This window comes from Suncus etruscus, chromosome 9 (assembly GCF_024139225.1).
Source record: "Suncus etruscus isolate mSunEtr1 chromosome 9, mSunEtr1.pri.cur, whole genome shotgun sequence".
Taxonomy (NCBI): domain Eukaryota; kingdom Metazoa; phylum Chordata; class Mammalia; order Eulipotyphla; family Soricidae; genus Suncus; species Suncus etruscus.
In genome coordinates, this window is record NC_064856.1 from 99,322,688 (window position 1) to 99,343,626 (window position 20,939).

The 20,939-nt window shown below is 34.4% G+C and overlaps 1 protein-coding gene across 1 annotated transcript; it reads right to left on the reverse strand.

The window, feature by feature from the left end:
* Nucleotides 1–16,946: 16,946 nt before the first annotated feature.
* Nucleotides 16,947–17,885, reverse strand: LOC126018656 (olfactory receptor 5W2-like). Its single transcript, XM_049780756.1, has one exon. It carries the CDS (start codon nucleotides 17,883–17,885, stop codon nucleotides 16,947–16,949), a length of 939 nt encoding a protein of 312 aa, XP_049636713.1.
* Between the last annotated feature and the right edge of the window lie 3,054 nt (nucleotides 17,886–20,939).

A 20,939-nucleotide genomic window follows, 5' to 3' on the forward strand; every position in this document is an offset into this window, starting at 1 on the left:
GTTTCTTATGGGATAGGTCAGAGCACTGGAAAATATATAAATTTAATAAATAAATATAAATAAAGCCTAGAAAAAAAGTAAAAGGGGGGGCAGTACATCAGAAGGGAAAGGTTTTCCAATTTATAGGAACTTCAACAGTGGCAGGATTTAAATAAAACTTTCAGGGATGGATTATGCATAGAGCAGCTTTTGATAAACAGAATTTTCAAGTCTAAAGTACAAATCAATATGTTAGAGAACACTATAAGAGGAGTCTACCTTATAAGTGTCATTTTATTTACAGCTTATTGTGTATTGACATTCTTTACCTGAAGGAAAACTGAGTGTGGGCATTATGATATAATAGTAACATAGTTTGAATTGAAAAAAAAAGAAAAGGGGCAAGAGAGATGGCATGGAGGTAAGGCATTTGTCTTGCATGCAGAAAGACCGTGGTTTGAATCCCGGCATCCCATATGGTGCCCCGAGCCTGCCAGGAGTGATTTCTGAGCATAGAGCCAGGAGTAACCCCTGAGCACTGCTGAGTGTGACCCAAAAACCAAAAAAAAAAAAAAAGAAAGAAAAATAAATAAAATAAATTAATAAAATAAAATAAAATAAAAGGATAATAGTAATTTGCAAAAACATACTCAATGAGTGGGGCCTGTAACAAAAGTCCATGTTGTGCAACTGTGGGTTTTAGTAGTGCTCTCTATGGTCATTAGCTTTAGGACATAGTAGAAGACATAATCAAATGAAAATTGGTAAATTGGAGTATTTTGTAAAGACATTGTCATTATGGGGGCTGGAGCAATAGCCTAGCACACGCCAATACAGGATGGACCATGATTCGAATACCAGCATCCCTTATGGTCTCCCAAGCCTGCTCTGAGCACACAGCCAGGAGTAACCCCTGAGAGCCAGGTGTGATCCAAAAAACAAACAAACAAAGACATTGTCATTATGAACACTGTATGTGGAATCTAATATGAAAGAACAAGGAAATGCAAAATGAGGTTGTCCAACCTATATCTTCAAGAACCTCTGTGGACAAAGAAGTTGATTCAAAATCTTGTCTGTTGACTTAGTGCTGCAATGAATAATGATACCATACATATTTTTGGATGAATGTCTTTCTGTCCTTGAATTGATATCTGAGCAGGATTACTGAGCCATATAGCAGCTCAGTCTTGAGTTTACTGAGAAGCCTCCCTCCATATTGTTTTCCATAAAGGTTGGACCAAGCAGCATCCCCAACAGCAGTAGATAAGTGGACCTTTATTACAGCATCCCCGCCAACAAAAATTGGTCTCCTTTTTTATATCTGTCATCCTCACAATACAGTTCTGCATCGCCATGGACCAGATCAGGATATCCTTGCTGCAGACAAGTAACAGACTGTGGGAGGTTAGTTTTATAATGTAATAATAACAATAAACTTTTGAGTTTGCATGCTTTCAATAAGACATAAATGGTAGACACGACTTTTAGATAAATTTTACTGGAATTCAAAATAGGATGTAAAAACTAATATTTAAAAGTTTCATGTGTTTACTATTCTAGAGATAGCATTATCAGGTACATAATTATGCATTTCTACTGCAAGATATATTGTGTTAATTAATTTTATACTAACAATTTTTATCCTAATGTTTTATAAAAGTTGTCCTGAATACAAATTCTATAAAAATGAGTTTTGAAAGCACTGTTGATGTCATTATATTTTCAAAGCTGAATTTTAATGATAGCAGAAATAAAAAATTAGTGAAAACTACAAATGATTAATAGTTTCCTTTTTATGGCTTGTCATCCATATTATAAAACAAGCAGCAGTTTAGGGATTTAAATTTTATGCATGTAAGACTCAACTATGTCCCATGACACATTCCTTACCATAAAGTTTCAATGAGGATGTTCAGAGGTCTCTTAAGCAGGACCTGCAGTACTCACCCTGGGGAGTCATTGCTACTTGTAAATAGTGTAAAAATGATGATATGTATAATAATCTAAAGTAGATCCAGGAATAAACAAAGTTTACTAGTCTGTCTTCTTAAAGTGATGTGACTCAGGTGGTATTAAGGCGAAAACTGGGACTTAATCTAAGATTCTGGAAGCACAAGTGACAGAGGCAAGTTCAAAATAGTATAATTGTGTTCATCCTTCCACATTCATGAAATGAGGGTACAAAAAAAATTCTCTATTCAGAAGCAGTTCCAACTACTGTTCCAAAATTTACTTTCAAACACTTTTAATTTGTATAAGTTATTATTAAAATATGAGATGTTTCTCTTCTTCTAAAAGATAAAAGTTAACCCTTTGTGCTGTGACATATTTTCTTAATAGAAGACAATTTATTGTCAGTAATTTCTGATGAGTTTCACTAAAATGTTCAACTAAAGCTATATACTTAACCCAGGTCAAATGATTTGAAATCATTTCATAAACAGGAAAATGGTTTTAAAAGAATGATACCTGTAGTTGCTTGTAATCATATAGCATATTACCTTTATCATTGTAAAAGTTGAAAGTATATACTTTTATGGTAAAAAGATAAGTTTCCATAGTGGTATAAATTATTTTATCATATTTTTATTTTTATTTATTTACTTATTTTTGTTTGGTTTTTGGGTGGCATCCTGTGACACTCAGGGGTTACTTCTGGCTATGCACTCAGAAATAACTCCTGGCTTGGGCCAACATACGGGACGCAAGGGGATCAAACCACATTCCGTTCTAGGCTAGCTCAGGCAAGGCAGATGCCTTACCATTTGTGCCACTGTGCTGGCCCCATTTTTTCATAAATTATTTAATGTATTGGGAAAAGACAACAAGGAGAAAGTCCACTGTTCTATAGAAATATAGATATTGAACTTTGAATTCTTTGTGAAATCTAAAAATCTAAAACTGTTTTATAGGGAATATCAGTCATACTATATAGCTGCAGAAAGTAAAATACAGCTCATATTTTTCTACTGTATTCCTGTCCATACTGAATCTATTATTATTCTTTTCTTTATGTAGTGTACTTTATTTTTCTTGTTTTTGTTTTATTTTGTTTTGGGGGGTCCACACCCTGCAGTGTTCAGGAGCTACACCTAAATCTATGCTCAGAAATTGCCCCTGGTCAGGCTTGGGGGACCATATGGGATGCCGGGATTCGAACCACCTTCCTTCTGCATGCAAGGCAAACACCCTACCTCCATGCCATGCTATCTCTCCGGCCCCATGTAGTGTACTTTAAATGCAGGAGGTCATTATTGCAATGTTGTCTTCATTTATATTCTTTGTCAATAATTAATATATTCTTTATAATAATTTAATATATATACTTACAGTCTATTGGCTGCAAGAAAACATTTCTTTTTTTTTTTTTTTGGTTTTTGGGCCACACCCTGTGACGCTCAGGGGTTACTCCTGGCTATGCACTCAGAAGTTGCTCCTGGCTTCTTGGGGGACCATATGGGACGCCGGGGGATCGAACCGCTGTCCGTCCTAGGCTAGCGCAGGCAAGGCAGGCACCTTACCTCCAGCACCACCGCCCGGCCCCAAGAAAACATTTCTATGCTCAACAAAGAATGTGTGGATAAACAAGATTTAATACACATACGGTACAATTCAGTTTTTACACTAGATATGTGAAATACTTGCTTCTTGCTACATCATGATCAAAATTGGATAAATTTCAGTTGAAGGTAGAACAAAATACTGCATAATTTAAATTCATGTGGCTTACAAAGAAATAAAACATGGAATATTAGGATGCAAGATAACATGATAACTTACTATTGGACAGAAATTGCAAAACTGAGACTACCAAGCAATGGGGACAGGAAAAGAGAATGAGAGAGTAAGAGGTGGAAGAGTACTAAAAAATGAAATAGATTGACATTGGGTCTTTGACATTTTGATTAAAATAGATATGCGATGGCTTTGGACATTATTCATTAAGTAAAATAAACAAATCCTTATTAAACATTTGCAAATTTGAAAATAAGGACCTGGAGTGGTGGCACAGGTGGTAGGGCATTTGCCTTGCAAGCGCTAATGTAGGATAGACGGTGGTTAGATTCCCCTGAAGCTCCATACGGTCTCCAAAGCCAGGAATGATTTCTGAGCATAGAGCAAGGAGTAACCACTGAGCATCTCCAGGTGTGGCCCAAAAACAAACAAAAGAAAATTGAAAATAAGACATTTAAAATGAAATTCTCTATACAGAGAGCTCAAACAAAAAGAAAATTAGGGAAATTTTTTTAACACCTGTGGGCTCTAACAAAATCTGGCATTCAATTAAACCAAATAAAAGTAAATATTTCAATGATATACTTTTTTCATACATTATCCTCAATCTCTATATGAGGTTCCTCCACGTTAAGTCAGGACCTGATATGCTACGCAAGTTTTATTATTAGCAGATTCAGATGAATATATGTACCATTGTTTATATTCACCTACTTTCATATAACTCATGGTTGTTTAAACAAATTTATTATTGTAACAATTAAATTGTATTACATAAAACAAATGTATCCACTAAAATGCCAGTTTGGCTTCATTATTTTTCTTGGATAACTTACTTTCCAGAGTACCTATAAAATCCTTTCCAGTTCTTTAAAAGAATGTGATGATTCTTTGTGCCAATTTAATTCTATTTTTCACGTCTCTATTTGAAAAATAAAGTTATGTGGTACATTATATTTATAAATGATGTCCCCTCCTTTATTGAAAATAAAAAGTAGAGTTGAAGGTAAATGAAGAAATTTGACTAAGATGATGCCTCCAAACTCTTTCTTTAAACTTATTAAAATATGTCCCTATGAACGTGACTTCTAAAATTAATACCTTTTAAATATAAAATAACTAAAATAAAGTACAACTAAGGCAATCAACAGATGTGTACAGGTGTGCAGTAATCTTCAAAGTCAGATATTTTTATTAAAAGTTCTTAGTGTGAATATGGATATAAATTTAATTAAATATTAAAATATAGGACTAATAATACATTCACTCCGAATTTTATTAGAAATCTTTTAGTCAAAAATTAAGAAAGTAAGAATTTAAAATACAAGTCAGAGAAGTAGGAATAACTATTTCTACTGAGAACTACTGGTAGCTTCATGCAATTCTTTTGCAGACTGCTCAGCACTGCTCCTTCCTGACTTCTGTTATATGAGAACTATTTGTGATCCCTGTATATTTAGCACTTTTTTTCCTCAGGACTAAATAATAGAACTAGTAATGTGCTTATTAACTGACATTTTTCATTGGTGGGTATTGCATTGGGATAAACACAACATATTCAAATTTTCTTGTACAAATTTCCTTAGTGCCCAATATTATGTATACTAAATAAAATATTGCTGTAAGGATGTGTTCTTTAATTTCATACTCCTGTCCAATACATTTATTTATGTTTTCATACCTTACTGTACCTAATGAGTACTTAGGCTTTCATGCTCCTTTATAAAGATACATCCACCAATAATCAATTATCCACAGTTGCACTCCTAGGTAGGCAAAGAAAGAACTTTACACACTATACAACCAGTCTAGTTCTTTATTAATTTTAATTGATCTTTATTTACAATTATTCATCCCTTCTAATGCCATTGTGATTATGATATGGTTATGTGAAAGATCATATCCTTTGCATGTATGGTTCATTAGAGTTATTTGCTGGTACCAAAAAAGCAAACATGTACACTGTGTTTTTGATTTGATAATTCCTGGAGTATTATACTAAATTTTGCTGATGAAATATGTTAAATAAAAATAGTCACAATCAAATTATCAATATATAGTTATTTCCAAAAAAATCTAAGGAAATGATATACTACCAGTGCCTAACAGATATTCAACTACTCTTCCTCTTTGGCTCATACTTGATAAAAAAAATAAGATCTTTGGTATCTTCTATAAATTTGTTCCTTTCTCATTATTTCTCTGTTGTTTTCTCAACTCCTTAGATGAGAGATGACATCATTAACAGTTCTTCATGCCCAGAATTGACACTATAAACATAAATTTCCCTCCAGACTGTACTCTATTAACACCTACTCCCAGTGAAATTTAGAAGGTGCAAGTTTTACTGAAATTGAGAAATCTAAATTAATTCTCAAAGGAATGTATATGTTCATAAAGAATTCTTTCTTTAGGCATGGAGATAATGACCTTAATGGTGTTTTAAAGACATTTGAATAAAAAAATTAGAAAAACTCATTTTTATAATTTTACTGTTACCCTTCAAATACCATGGCTTATAACACACAGGCGCACAACTTTTATACTTGTACCTCCAATGTTCAGAATGCAGTTACAGCTACTGTTGCGAAGTCACTTTCAAACAGGTTTAGTTCCTGAAAATGGAATAAAAAAGCATGATTGACTATGGTTTCTTTTTGTTAGCAAAAGTTATGCCCTTGGCTATTTAATACAACTTTTATAAACAAGATGCCTATTTTCAACAACTTAAGACAATAAACTGTTCTATAAAAGCTATATTATATAAGATCTTTAATGCATTTATAATTAAATTGTTTAAAAATTAATAGTAAAACTTATATTTTCTGAAGCTAGATTGCATAAAGCCTTTGTTATTGAACAGATTAAAGTTATATGTTTTCTTCATCATAAAAATGTACATTTACATAGTAACCATAGATTCTTTTCTCATATGTGATTTAGTTTTTTGGTGAAATGTGGCAAGAAGTGAAATCAGTACATTATATGAAAGTATAATGTGGCAAGAAGTGAAATCAGTGCATTAGATGAAAGTATATAAATTTAACTTTTAATACACAGTGAAGCCTTCATATTATTTTTATAGATAATAAATAATGCAATATTCCTACCATAAGGGAAAAATTGCACATATTTACACTGCATTCTTATCCATACTGCAGTTCTTATTATTTTTGTCATATTTTTGTCATATTTTCACTTCTATGAGATAATAACATTGTTGGTGTTTACATTTTATTGATGATAGTAATTTTAAACATTTTTTTTCAATAAGAGGCAGAGTGATAGCACATCGGTAGGTCATTTGCCTTGCATGCGGATGACCCGGGATGGACTCGGGTTCACTACCAGCATCCCATATGGTCACCTTCCAGGGGTGTCAAACTCAATTTACTTGGGGGCGCAGGCGGCAAAATTGGGGCGATCCTTGAGTACAAAGTCAGTAGTAAGCCTTGAACATTGGGGGGGTGTAACCCAAACAACTAAAACAAAACAAAACAGAAAAAGATTCCTCTAGGGCAGGGCCACAAAATGTTGTATGGAGGATCTTTTGCGGCCTGTTAGAAGTGATTGATTCTAAGCATAGAGTCCTTGAGCACAGCCGGCTATGGCCCATAAAACAACAACAACAAAATTTAAATTGCCAATTGTCTGTGTGAAAACGTGTTCTTTTGTTTTGTGTTTTTGTTTGTTTGTTTGTTTGTTTGTTTGTTTTTATTTGGGAGCCACACCCGGTGACGCTTAGGGGTTACTCCTGGCTTGAGGGACCATATGGGATGCCAGGGAAGCAAAGTTCTGTCCTAGGCCAGTCACGTGCAAGGAAAACGCCCTACTGTGAGCCACCCCTCTGACTGTGTGTGAAAATATTTTAATGTCCAAACAAAGACCAATGATTAAACAAACCTTGGCAAACACATATACATACTGTAACATACATTTTTAAGAAAAATCTTGTTTATTGATAGAAAATGATAAAAATATATAGTAATGTTAAATAAATATAAAGTAATGTTAAAAGAGAAAGGAAAATTGGAATATTTCACTTTTTACATGTAAAGAAGAAATGGGTTCTCAGTATGCATGTAATGATAATTAACTCTCAGTCACAGACTACAAAACTGAATTTATCAAATCATGTCAAAAAGAATGACTTGGAAAGGTAAAGTTTGAGGAGAGCGAAGGACATATAATGGTACACTTTCTATGAACTATGGTGTTGGCAGAGGTGCAATAATTTTGTATTCTACAGGCATTAGTAATCACAATTGTAACTATGCTATTTTGGTATAATGAAAATGGCAAAAATAAAGCATTTGTCTATTTCAAAATAAAACCTCCCTACGTTCAGAATTCAAACAAAAAATGATTAAAAGTTAACATATATTTTGTCTGAACTATAATCTGAAATTAATCTGAAAAATTAATCTGAAAAACTGAAATTAATATGATAAATCGCTATGTACTAGTTTTTTTTTAATTTACTTTTTATTTTGATCATAGTGGCTTACATATTGTTGACAATAATATTTTAGGTACAGATTTACATAAAATCAGGGGGGATTTCCATCACCAATTTGTCCTCCCTACACCTCTGTTTTTGTCCTACCTCCCATATGCTCTTCCCTCATGCCTAGGGTTGCCAGAATATGTTGTTCCCTCTGTATCTAGCCTAATACTTAGTAGTCTTGTACCTGTTTGGTCTTGGTGCCTCCCTTATTTCCCCCTCTAACTGGGGGGCAGGACTAGCTAGTTCAAGTTATGTGGTTTTTTTCGAAGAAGGGAATAGTAATAAACCGGGGTAAAGGTCTAATACGCAGAAAATAAGCGGAATTCTTCTAGAGGGTCTCATCCTCAGTTAGAGATACGAAGGAGAAAAAGGTGAAACACTCCACCAGTACAAAAAGAAGTGTCAAATATCCAGTGAGGACTCCAACAATATACTAGTTTTTATAACTAATTATAAACAAATATTTGTATTTATATACTTTTGATGAATCAGTGCCCCTCAGTCTTTCATACATGAGGTTCTTCTATGCTATGGAGTTGGTGAGAAATTCTTTATACTGTGTACTTCAGCCATGATTAAATTTACCATTGTTCATTTTCAGATATTTTCATATTATATAGGTGGTTTATAAAGGCTTACCATATTGCCGGTTAAATTACTTAAAATAAACATAGAAATAGTGTATAATGGTTAATAATTACATAAAATTAAGTGTCTGGATATACATCTTTACATGCCTATAAATTTATGATTATCAATATATTTATATTCAGACTTTTGTTTTCAATTTTTCCTTCACTGTTCTATGAACTATAAGAGAATAAATTTAACATGGAATCACAATGGTGTGATAGAGGTCTTTCCTAAAGACAGCAATGCTGTCTAAGTTCAATTACCAAATATTTAGCAGGACAGTATAAAATGCGACTGCCATATTCAGTTTTACCCATTTAAGTAATATAGATTTTCAGAGAGTCATTGAGGTTTTTTGCATTCTTTCTTTTTTTTTTGTTTTTGGACCACATCCAGTGGCACTCAGGGGTTACTCCTGGCTCTGTGCTCAGACGTCACTTTTGACTTGGGAGACCATATAGGATGCCAGGAATAAGCCCTGGTCCATCCCAGGTCAGCCATTTGCAAGGCAAATGCCCTACATCTGTGCCTCAATTTTTTTTAAAGGAAAAGAGAAAGATAGAACAGGCACATTTATGAATCTTTGGCATAATCTAAAGAGAGTAGTAGGTAAGAGGAAGGATGAAATATATTTAAAATCCATGGCGTGTGTGTTTTGTTGCAATATTGCCAAAATAGTATATTGGGGGAAAGGTGGGGGCACAAAATCATACTGTATAAAAGCCCTGTGCATTTTTTTGTAACCCTATTAAGAATATCTATAACTGGAAAAAAAAGCTAAGATGTCCTGGAACAGATAAATGGATAATAAACTATTATATTTGAATTGAGGCAAATTATGTGAGTCCAGTCCAGTCACAGTGGCTTATTGTCTGCAGTTGTGTTATCCCTCCCCTAATTCCATATGCTGATATCACCTGGATAGTTAGACCCACCCACAGCCATAAGAGGTTTGCAGCTGTTAATAAAGGCGTTGCCTGCTGGTAGGGGGGAGAAGGGAACAAGAAACTGTGGAAAGGCAGCAATGGATCATAGAGGGAAGCAGAGTGAGACTACTTTAAAAAGTTTAACATAGAAGCCATGTGGGGAAATGTACAGGGCAGTTAGGGCCGTGAAATAAAACTGGCTGACTCCTGAAACTTCATCTGACTGTTTGTGAATCTCTGACATTTTCCACAAACCTTCAGACAGTTGGTCAAGGGGCTAGAGGCACCATGCTGAGAAAGGACTCAACACAACTCTAGGACTTTATATTTTATATTAATACAACAACTTGTACATAGACATAGCTTGAGAATCTGAGATGACAGTGATAGTGCCTGCTTTGACTTTTGGGTGGGTGATCTCAGCTTTCTTGAGCTGGGGTGAGAACGTTGGGTCACCTGATCAGCACATGACGCCTGATCTGAACATGGCAGAGACCCCTTCAGGAAAGAGAGTGTTCAGTGGAGGAGGGAATGCTGATAACTTGGAGCACCCTGATCTTTCTTCTACCAAAGATGTTTTTTCTGAGAACCTTGGCCTTCCAATCTGCAGAAAATTATAGAGGCCACTGATTGGGAAAAAAAAGCCAGAAAAAAAGGCTTCATTGATAGAAAACTGGAGTCAGGAAGATGAATAGAAACCTAGATTTCAGCTCAAAGGACCTCAGGTACTCTAAGCTCCCAGACCCACTGCAACAGGGGCAGAGAGCTGCTCTGCCTGTGGACAGGCGCCAAAACCAGCATGAGCTGCTGCAAGGGACAGAGGCACTCTTCCCAGCCTGGAATTGCCAGCAGGACTGGGGTTTTCTGGAGCTGAAACCAGTGGCCAGCCCGCCCACCCTGGGGAGTCACCCCCAGCTCACCGGTGTCTGGACATAATGATGATAAAGAAAAAGTAAATGGAGTTGATGAGAGCACAAGCCCAGTGAAACCCACAAAGAAGCTGATTTTCAAAACATCCTGCAACTTAACTGTGTTTCAGGTTTATATGTTGACCCTATTTGCATCGATCATTGTCTTGCTGGTTAAAATTTGTTTTATAAAGTTTTTCCTAATGAATAATTGCCAATTGCTATGATGTTTTATTGTGTCTCTTATGGAGCAGTCTTTTTCTTCAAATTGTATTTTCTGCATAAATGTTCTTGTAATTTTGCTTAGAGAAGTTTATGGGAAGGAAGTAGGATGCTTTAGACTTATAAGAGTGCTTGGTGGAATAGTGCTAAGAATTTTCAAACTACAAGTGTATCTGCAAAATGTTTTAATGTTTATGCTCAGAGAAGTCTAGGTAAAAGTTTTGTGATATGTATAAGATATGGAAAAAGCTGTAAAAATGAATTGTGTACACATTAAACGTTGATGCTTTGGGTTCCTGCCTTTGGCAGAGAACAGGAAAACAAACTGTTAATTTTTCTCATATTTTTTTGTTTCAGACAAAGAAGGGGTGAATATTACCCCTCCCCCAAATCCATATGCTGATATGACCTGGATGGTCAGTCATACCCACGCACAGCAGGAAGGGGTTTGCAGTTGGTAATACAGGTGTTGCCTAGTGGGAAGGGGAAAAGAGGCAGTAAGAATAGAGAAAAGGCAGCAAGGGATCATGGAGGACAGCAGAGAGAGGCTGCTTGAAAAGGTTTAGCATAGAAGTCATGTGAGGAAATGTACATGGCAGTTAGGGCCATGATATAAAACTGGCTGTCTCTTAAAACTTCATCTGACAGCGTGTGATTTTTCTACTCCATTATCCTATACCTTCTGACCCACTGGAAAGGGCTACAGGTGCCATGCCATACAGAGAAAGACCTCACCCTAACTCTAGGACTTTATATTTTCAACTAATACAACACTGGACTGAACAAAGCACCAATTTGAATGATTTGAAGTGTGTGAGCTCAGTTGCAATAGCTTTGGGCTTTGGCAAGATTTGTATAAAAAACAATCAAGCAAACAAAAAACACCGGTTTGAATTGAGCTGAGGTGTATAAGCCCAGCTTCAGTGGCTTATAAGCTTTGGACAGATGTTGGAATAAAAAAAAAACCATCAGTCTGAATTGAACTGATGTGTGTGAGCCCAGAAAAAGTGACTTTTGGGCTAGAGTTTGGACTTAAAAAGCACCATTGAAACTGAATTCAGTTGTGTGAGCCCAGTCAAGTATGTGACCACAAAGAGAATATAAGCTGTAGCTCATTCCTTCTAGTCAAGAAGTCGCATAACCACCAATGAAACACAGTACCACCCTCTAAAGGTCACAATGAGAAAAACATACAGAACCCTACAACACCTTGTGACTGAAGATGTTAGTTCTGAAGACCCAAACATCATCAGCCACCTACAAAAGTCTCTGGTCAAGAGTTTAGAGAGGAAATGTTAATGCTGTTCAAAGAATTCAAAGAAGCCATGAAATGAGCAGCCCATAAGACTCAAGAGGATATGAGAGTAGAAATGAGAAAATTTCAAACAAAAGTATCAGGGCTGAAAAAACATGGTAGGTGAAATGAAAACCTCATTAAAGCTTCACAGGCTGAATAACATATACTAAGATCAGGATCAGTGATATGGAAGATAAGCTGCACGACACTTCTATACAACAGAAGAAGCTGGAAAACAAACTTTAAATCACTGACAAGAAGTGGAAAAATATTAAAGTTTAAACAGATGAAAATAGAAGTACCGGATAAACTCATAGACAATGTAAAATCTTGGGAGACCCAATGACTCAGGAAGGAAAAGACATTAAGAATCAGCAGTCATGATATCATTACTGAGAAATTTCCATAACTAAAGAGTGCTTTCCACCACATCCTGGATGCCTGAAGAGTAAAAGCTAAAAGAGACCCAAATCAAATTACCCCAAGACACATCCTAGACACAATAAAGGGATAAAATATGAAAACAGCAAGATAAAAAATGGAAATTACATACAAATAAGCACCCCTAAGGTTTACAGCAAATTTATCACAAGCAACACTCAAGACCAAAAGGCAATTGTGAATATAGTGACAAAATTCAATTCTTCACTAGAATTCTTCACTAGATTATTTATTCAGCCAAACTTTTATTCAGATTTGAAGAAAGGATACAGAAGTTCATGGAAAACCAACATCTCAGAAACTTTACAGACTCAAAACTAACCTTAAAAGAAGAGTTGAAAGGTCTACTTTAAGACAAGGCAGTCCCAACAAATACAACAAGCTCCTACAAAAATATGGCACTGCATCACATGTCAATCTTATCTCTCAATATCAATGGAATAACTGCTCCAGTTAATAGACACAGAGTGGCAAAATATATAAGAAAACTGAATCTAATGTTTTGCTGCCTGCAAGAAACACATCTAAATAGTTAAACATAGACTCAAAGTCAAAAGTTGCATAAAAATACCAGACTTCTAAGCATATATATATACCCAATGAGCAAAAAGTAAATAACAATTGCTGATATATATATACATGTATTGCTTTTTCAGGCCACACCCGTTTGATGCTCAGGGGTTACTCCTGGCTAAGCACTCAGAAATTGTCCCTAGCTTGGGGGACCATATGGGACGCCAGGGGATCAAACTGCGGTTGTGATCTTTCCTTGGCTAGAATTTGCAAGGCAGATACCTTACCTCTAGAGCCACCTCACCAGACCTGCTAATATATTTTTAAGAAAGACATAAATAGCATGATAATAATAGTGGTAGGCTTCAACACCACTCTGTCACCCCTTGATAGGTCAGCTAGTTTAAACTTAATAAGGATATACTAGCTCTGAAGAAAAAAATTGGAGATAGTGACTTTTAAATATATCTAGGACTTTCCCACCTAGAGAATGGATATACATTCTATTGCACACGGGATAGTCTCCAAGACAGACTATGTGCTGTGCAATAAAACATACCTCCATAAAAATCAAGTTGATGTAAATTGTCTTTGCTTTTTCTCAGATTATGATGAGGTAAAGAAACTTGCTTACATATACAAAACTTGCTTATATATTATATATACATATATATAGGGAGTTTTATCCTAGGAATTGAGTCAGAGTGAGAGTGATAGACATAAAATAATAACACTCTTGCAGAATAGATAAAAAAACAAGATGGTGGTAGTAATACATAGAAACCATAAATATGAGTTCCAAGTCCAATCCACGATGGAAGATTTTCACAGAAGTTTACAAGTATTTAACAAAGAAGGGGCTTTTATAACAATGATAGATGGAAACGACAGCTCTGAATATCTAGATAGGAACTGGATGCATAAAGAAGGTAAAATGATATACATATATTAGTCATTAAGTAAAATATTGTTTTATAAAGAATAAACAAAAAGGGAGAGGATTAAAAATGTCTGCCATAGAGGTAGAAAGGGAAGAGGAGAAAGGGTAGGTTTGGAAAGAATTGGGAAATTTTGTTGGGGAAATGTTCACTGGAGAAGGGTTTTGGATATTGTATGACTGATACTCATTGATAAATAACTTTATAGCTCTGCATTTCACTGTGATTTAATTAAATAATTAATTCTATTTATAGAAAGTATTAGGAAAATACATAATTATGAAATATTTGTAGTGTTGTATTATTGTATATGTTTATGTCTTCTGTTCATCTATATCTGACCTGAATAATTCATAAAAATGGAATATTAGGAATACTCAAAATTGTGTCCTCCCAAACTTAATTTTTGGGCTATTTTGTGCCTAATAATTGGCATTATATCAGTAACTAAAATATGTTGACTCAATTTCAAATACATAATGATAGCGACTATGTTAAAAAGTACCATATTACTTGCATAGTAGTGAAGGTGTACTTATTAGTTTGATAAAAGTATTAATAAGTAGGGGCTGGAGCTGTGCTGCAAGCGGTAAGGCATCTGCTTTGCGTGAGCTAGCCTAGGATGGACCACGGTTCTATCCCCCAGCATCCCATATGGTCCCCCAAGACAGGAGCAATGTCTGAGCGCATAGCCAGGAGTAACCCCTGAGCATCACTGGTTGTGGCCCAAAAACAAATTATATATATATATATATATATATACACATTAATAAGTAAAATATACAATATCTATCTTAAAACAATTGTGTCAAAAAGGTGAATGATGATATGATGATGAATCATTGACAAATTCTTGAATACTGATTTCCTTGATTTCTTTTTCTTGTGATTTTAAAAGTCCTAGTGTACACTTTTAATATGCGATCTCTGGTACTGCATAGTCTCCTAAACACAGCAAGAAACAACTCAAATAAGAAACAGAGCTGGTGACAACTGTGATGATTGCTTGTGTGATTCTAAAAACAAAAAAAAAATTAAGCTTCCTCTTATATTATTCACATTAAGTCATTTAGAATCATTAAAAACATCACACAGACATAATTCTTACTTCATTATCTCTGGCATAAGAATAATAAGCAGATTTCAGTTCATTATTTTTTCTACAGTCTGAGGATATAAATCTGTAGACAATTTATTGTACTGTCTCTACTACGTGAATAGGATTTCATTTCTGTTTCAACATTTCAAACCATGACTCCCACAACAACATAGCAAATGGTGAAATTTTAATTCAAGATGGAATTATTGAGCAAAGTCCAACAATGACCATCATTTAGAATGATTCTAAAGGCTACCAAAAATTTAATTTTTTTCTAACAAAAACACAAATGCACTAAAATTTTGTTTGAAATGGGATAAACATGGCTGTATTTAGGGCTTATTTCTGGTTCTGTGCTTCAGATACCACTCTGATTATAAAAATATAACATACAATGCTAGAATTTGAGCAAGGGTACAAATGGCCATTTGTAATGAAAGGGCTTTACACCATATACTGTCTTTTGAAAAGTAGACCCTCTACAAATATTTATTTCTTTTTGATTTCTGTAACTATCTGTTTTTTCTCATATTAAAAGTATATATCTTTGTATTTCTTTATCAAAATCTAGTAAGCACAAATGTTTTGAGTACAAGAAACAATTTATAAAGTGATGGACTTAGTCTAATGTAAGAAAATATTATTTTTTGAATTATTTCTGACACCTACTTAGAGACAAGCCGCCTGTTAAAAAGTTTTTTTTACTAAATATTAATTAAATTAATTACAATGATCCTTAAAACATTTATATCATCTTATGTTGTATCTAAACATTGACTAGAAAAAAATGACCACCACACAACAATGGCAAGTATTATTTATTTTATTTTTTAAGGAGGATTCAGTTTACCAAATAATTCTACATAAAATGTAAAATAAATAGTAAAGATTTAAAGATCATTGGTTGCACTAAAATAAGGTATTTAAACAATTTATGGAAATATTTGCAAAATTTAATGGTGACACACAAAACTGTATCAAAGTGCAGATACCTAGATTTTGGAGCCTCTGAATAAATCATTGAGTTTAATATGCATTGTTGAATTTTGGTAGAGAGAGAGGAATAGACAGAATGATCACATTCATATGTAGTAAATAAAAATCATGTTTTTATATTAGTATTACAGAAATATAATAAAGATTAGGATAAATATGAATAGTCCATGATAGGAAACTTGCATAATGTGACTGTGTATGTGTATGTATGTGGGTGTCTGTGTATGTGGTGGGTCTACAGGGAAAAAAGTTAGGGCAGAGAAAGAACAACTATGATAATGACATAAACATATAATCACTCTAGATAATAATTGGGTATTGAAGGCAGGTAAAGTGATAGATACCTCATCTAGTATTGTTATTATTATTATTATTATTATTATTATTAGTAGTAGTAGTAGTAGTAGTAGTAGTAGTAGTAGTAGTAACAGCAATATTTCAAACCACAGTGTTGAAATTAAAAAAGAAATATAGAGAGAATAATGAGAAAGAAAGAAATGTATTTCTGGGAGGCAGGTATGGGGAGTAATGCAGTACAGAATCCTGGAATTCAGGAAAAAATTCTATTGGAAATAGAAAACGTGCTCTTGTTAAGAGAATGAAGGTTAGATTATTTTATGACTGAAGCACGATATATGAATAAGTTTGCAATTATCTCATGGATAATCAATTAAATGTATTAATGAAATGATTATTTTGTAGAAATTCATATTAGCATATGAAATTTGTAGAAAGAAGTTACATTGATTCTACTGATGACATAATTTAGTGCTGATTGTTTTTCTCAGGGCATCTTTCACATCCTTATTCCTTAAGCTATAGATCAATGGGTTTAACACAGGGATGACAACTGTGTAGAAAACAGAAGTAATTTTGTCAGTGTCCATGGAATAACTGGAGCTAGGTCGCAAGTACATGTAGAGAAGTGTGCCATGAAAGAGAGCCACTGTGCAAAGGTGAGAGGCACAGGTAGAGAAAGCTTTTCGTCTCCCCTCAGCTGATTTTATTCTAAGTATGGTAGCTATAATGTAGCTGTAAGAGAGGAGGACTGTGAAGACACTGCAACCAAAAATAATGGAACCAAGTATGAATAACATTATCTCATTAATAAATGTATCTGAGGTGGCAAGAGCTAACATGGGAGGAAAGTCACATAAGAAGTGATTGATTATATTGGAATTGCAGAAGGACAACCGGAAAACTAAACAAGTGTGGACTGCAGAATCTAGAAAGCCCAAGATATAGGTGAGGAAAACCAGCAGGGTACAGAATCTTCTGGACATTGCAACTGTATAAAGAAGTGGATTGCAAATAGCTACATAGCGATCATATGCCATGACAGCCAACAATAGACATTCAGTATCACCAAATGCACAAAATGTATACATTTGTATGGAACATACATTATATTGGATCCTCTTTTTCTCAGATAAGAAATCAGCCAGCATCTTGGGTGAGACTGAGGAGGAATAACAGACGTCACAGAAAGACAGGTTACTCAGGAAATAGTACATGGGTGTTTGGAGTCTGGAGTCCATCTTGATGAGCAAGATCATCCCTACATTGGCAACCACAGTTGTTCCATAAACAAAGAGAAAGAACACAAAGAGTCCAAGTTGCACATCCTGTCTGCTAGAAAGCCCTAAGAAAACGAACTCAGTAAATACAGTGCAGTTCTCCATTGCCATCAGCCAGATCTGAAGATCCTTGAAGGAGATAAAGATATAGGAGTGGCAGGTTAGTTCCATGGTATAATCTAATAACAAATTCTGGTTATTTTATATTTTATATTCTGAATCTTTTTTTTTCTTTTTTCTTTTTTTTTTTTTTTTTTGCTTTTTGGGCCACACCCGGTGACGCTCCGGGATTACTCCTGGCTATGCACTCAGAAGTCACTCCTGGCTTGGGGGACCATATGGGATGCCGGGGGTTTGAACCATGGTCTGTCCTAGGCTAGCGCTGGCAAGGCAGACACCTTACCTCTAGCGCCACCACCCCGGCCCCATATTTTGAATCTTATTTTCAGTAACAGGTAGATTGTAAAACAAAGGATATTTGATAAATTTTACTGGAAATGAATCTTATTTTGAATAAATAATTAAATATTAATGTGTACATTTTAAATGATAATGTTTATCTTAACTATTTTATAAGAAATAATTCTGAAAACAGTTTGGCTCAAATAATCAGTGACTTTAAAATATTGTTGATGCATCTAAATATTTAGTATGGCATTTTTTAAACTGTATCAGGGAATCAAGAAGAACTGCAAGATACACATAATAAATTTTTTGCATTTTTCTTGATATCAAATATATATATACACGCACTAGGTGGAATGGTGAAACTTTATGGGATATAATAGTCACTTACATTCTCATGACTATCTCACTTACAATGGAGTTTTTCTAATTGGGAAATTGAGAAGTCAGAACCTGTAGCCACAAAGGAGGGTGGTTACTACTTGATAATAGGGTGAACATGGCTGCATTTGTTTTATTCTGAAGTAGATCAAAAATGAACAACACTGACCACTTTGCTTTCTCAAAGCTGGTGCTGCTTGGGGGATTTAAAAAAGAGAATTGGGACCCATGAAGATCCTGCTTGCACAAATGACATAGGCAAGGATAGAAATGTTGTAATAATATATCTGATTCCACATTCATGAGAGGATTTTTTTTCCTCAGCAGATTAGATAGAATATGCTAGAGAGATATAGATAGATAGAGATTGACCCTCTAATTTTCTCTAGAAATCACAAAATAGGGAAAGATTATTTTTATTTTTGTGCATTTATTTGATCCCTTATCACCTGAAATAGGTTTATAGAATCTGCCCCCCCTTTGGTTTTAACAAAGTGGTTGGACATGATGCCAGTTTAACACTATTTCTGCTTTTAGTTTTACCAAAGACAACTACATTGTCTATAGTAACAAACATACCATTTTATTAAATAAATTAATAAATTAAAAATATTAGGAAAATAAACCAAAAGCATGAAATATAGTCCAGTTATCATCACATTGGTCTTTAAATATTCATGTAAGCTTATTTGGAAAGACTTGTCTGGCAAAATGCCATCCTTTGAAAAGTAAAGTATTTAAAATAAAATTCCACTAAGAAGGAGAAAACAAGAAAAGTTTCCTAATCTACTCCATAATTTATTCTTTTACATGTATTACTAGTTATTAAAGTGTATATATTTTTAATTGAATAGTAAAACATCATGAAATAAATATATATTTCTACACCATTCAGATTTTATAAACAAATTTTAGTCACAAATTTTAAAATAGTGTAGAACACAAGATCTAAAACATTAATCAGAAAGACAAGTATTAGTACCTCGTTAGAACTACTTTGTTTCATGCAGTTCTCTCTGTGGCTGCTTCAGTATTGCCTCCTCACTGACCTGCCTGATATACTCACCATTTTTGTAGTCCCTTGGTATTCAGCACTTACTCTCCCAGGATTAAATGGCAGATCTATTAATATAATTAATCATCTACTGCTTTTTACTGGTAAATAGAATGGTTGAAAAAAATTACAAAACATCTTAGAAATATTATTTTTATCCCAAGAAAACTTATTTCCAACATAAGGTATAGTTAACTATTGTAATATCTCTACTCAGCAACAGTTTTATTTCTGATTGTTAATCCCTACTTAGCCCTTATACATTCATCTCAGAAAAGACAAGGAAACAAGAAATCTTTTATGCTCCCATACTTTTATAGGCATGTATTTTTTTATATTTTTATTTTTCACAGCATTATTTATGGTACATAGTGACAACGAATGAGGGGAACTTCCACCCCAGTGCTGTCCTCCCTCCACCCCCGTTTCCAGCATGCATCTCATATCTCCCTCCTTTTCCCCCCAGAATACTAGTCCAACTGGTATTTATATTATTTATATTTATATATTTATATTATTATTTATAGCTTGTTGTAGATTGTCTATTCTGTTGTCGTTTGCGATAAAAAGGATAAGAAGAAAAAATAAAAAAGAAAGAAAGAAAGAGGAAAAAAAGGAAGAGAGAAAAAAAATTGGCCGCAACTACCAAAAAAAAGAAAGAGAAAAAGAAGAAGAAAAAATGCACCCGGCTAATGAGAAAAGAAAAAAAAAATCGCCAAATAATAATCACAGGAGTGAAAAGGGAAGAGATAAGTGGAGGAAAGAAGAAAAATAAAGTAAAAAACTAACAAATCATAAAATAAAACAAGAAAAAGAAGGGGTGCTGCAGTGGTAGGGCTTGGCGTTCCCTCCACTTTTTTTTTTTTTTTTTTTTGTATAGGCACAGTAAGCATTGAGGGAGAATAGGAATTCCCATGGCCTAGGAGATTCAGGGCTTCTCCATCCTTGAAGCATACCATCATGAGATCAACCCCTGGCTCCATATGTGTTCATTACCTCATCCCAAGGGCTTTGTATGTGGTGCCAGGAAACTTTCCTCTCATTTGTGGGTGAGACAATGAGGCCACTGTATCCAGCATTCTTGGCATTTGTACAGGTCCTAGGACAGGGTCTAGGTTAGAGTCTATGGTTCTAAAGGTTCTGTTCCACCATTGTTGTGTACAGTCTCTTGTATCAGACACTGAAGATTGAATTAAGAATAAACATGATCTATCTCAAGTGTGAGAGACAGAGACAAAAAAAGAAGGGATTAAACATATTTTTCATATTATATCTATGAAAGGGAATTATAAAATTCCATTTGAAATGAATAGAACACATATTTT

Bases quoted from the DNA above. Each gene is read 5' to 3' on its own strand.
- LOC126018656 (XM_049780756.1), bottom strand. From the start codon at position 17,885: ATGGCAATGGAGAACTGCACTGTATTTACTGAGTTCGTTTTCTTAGGG.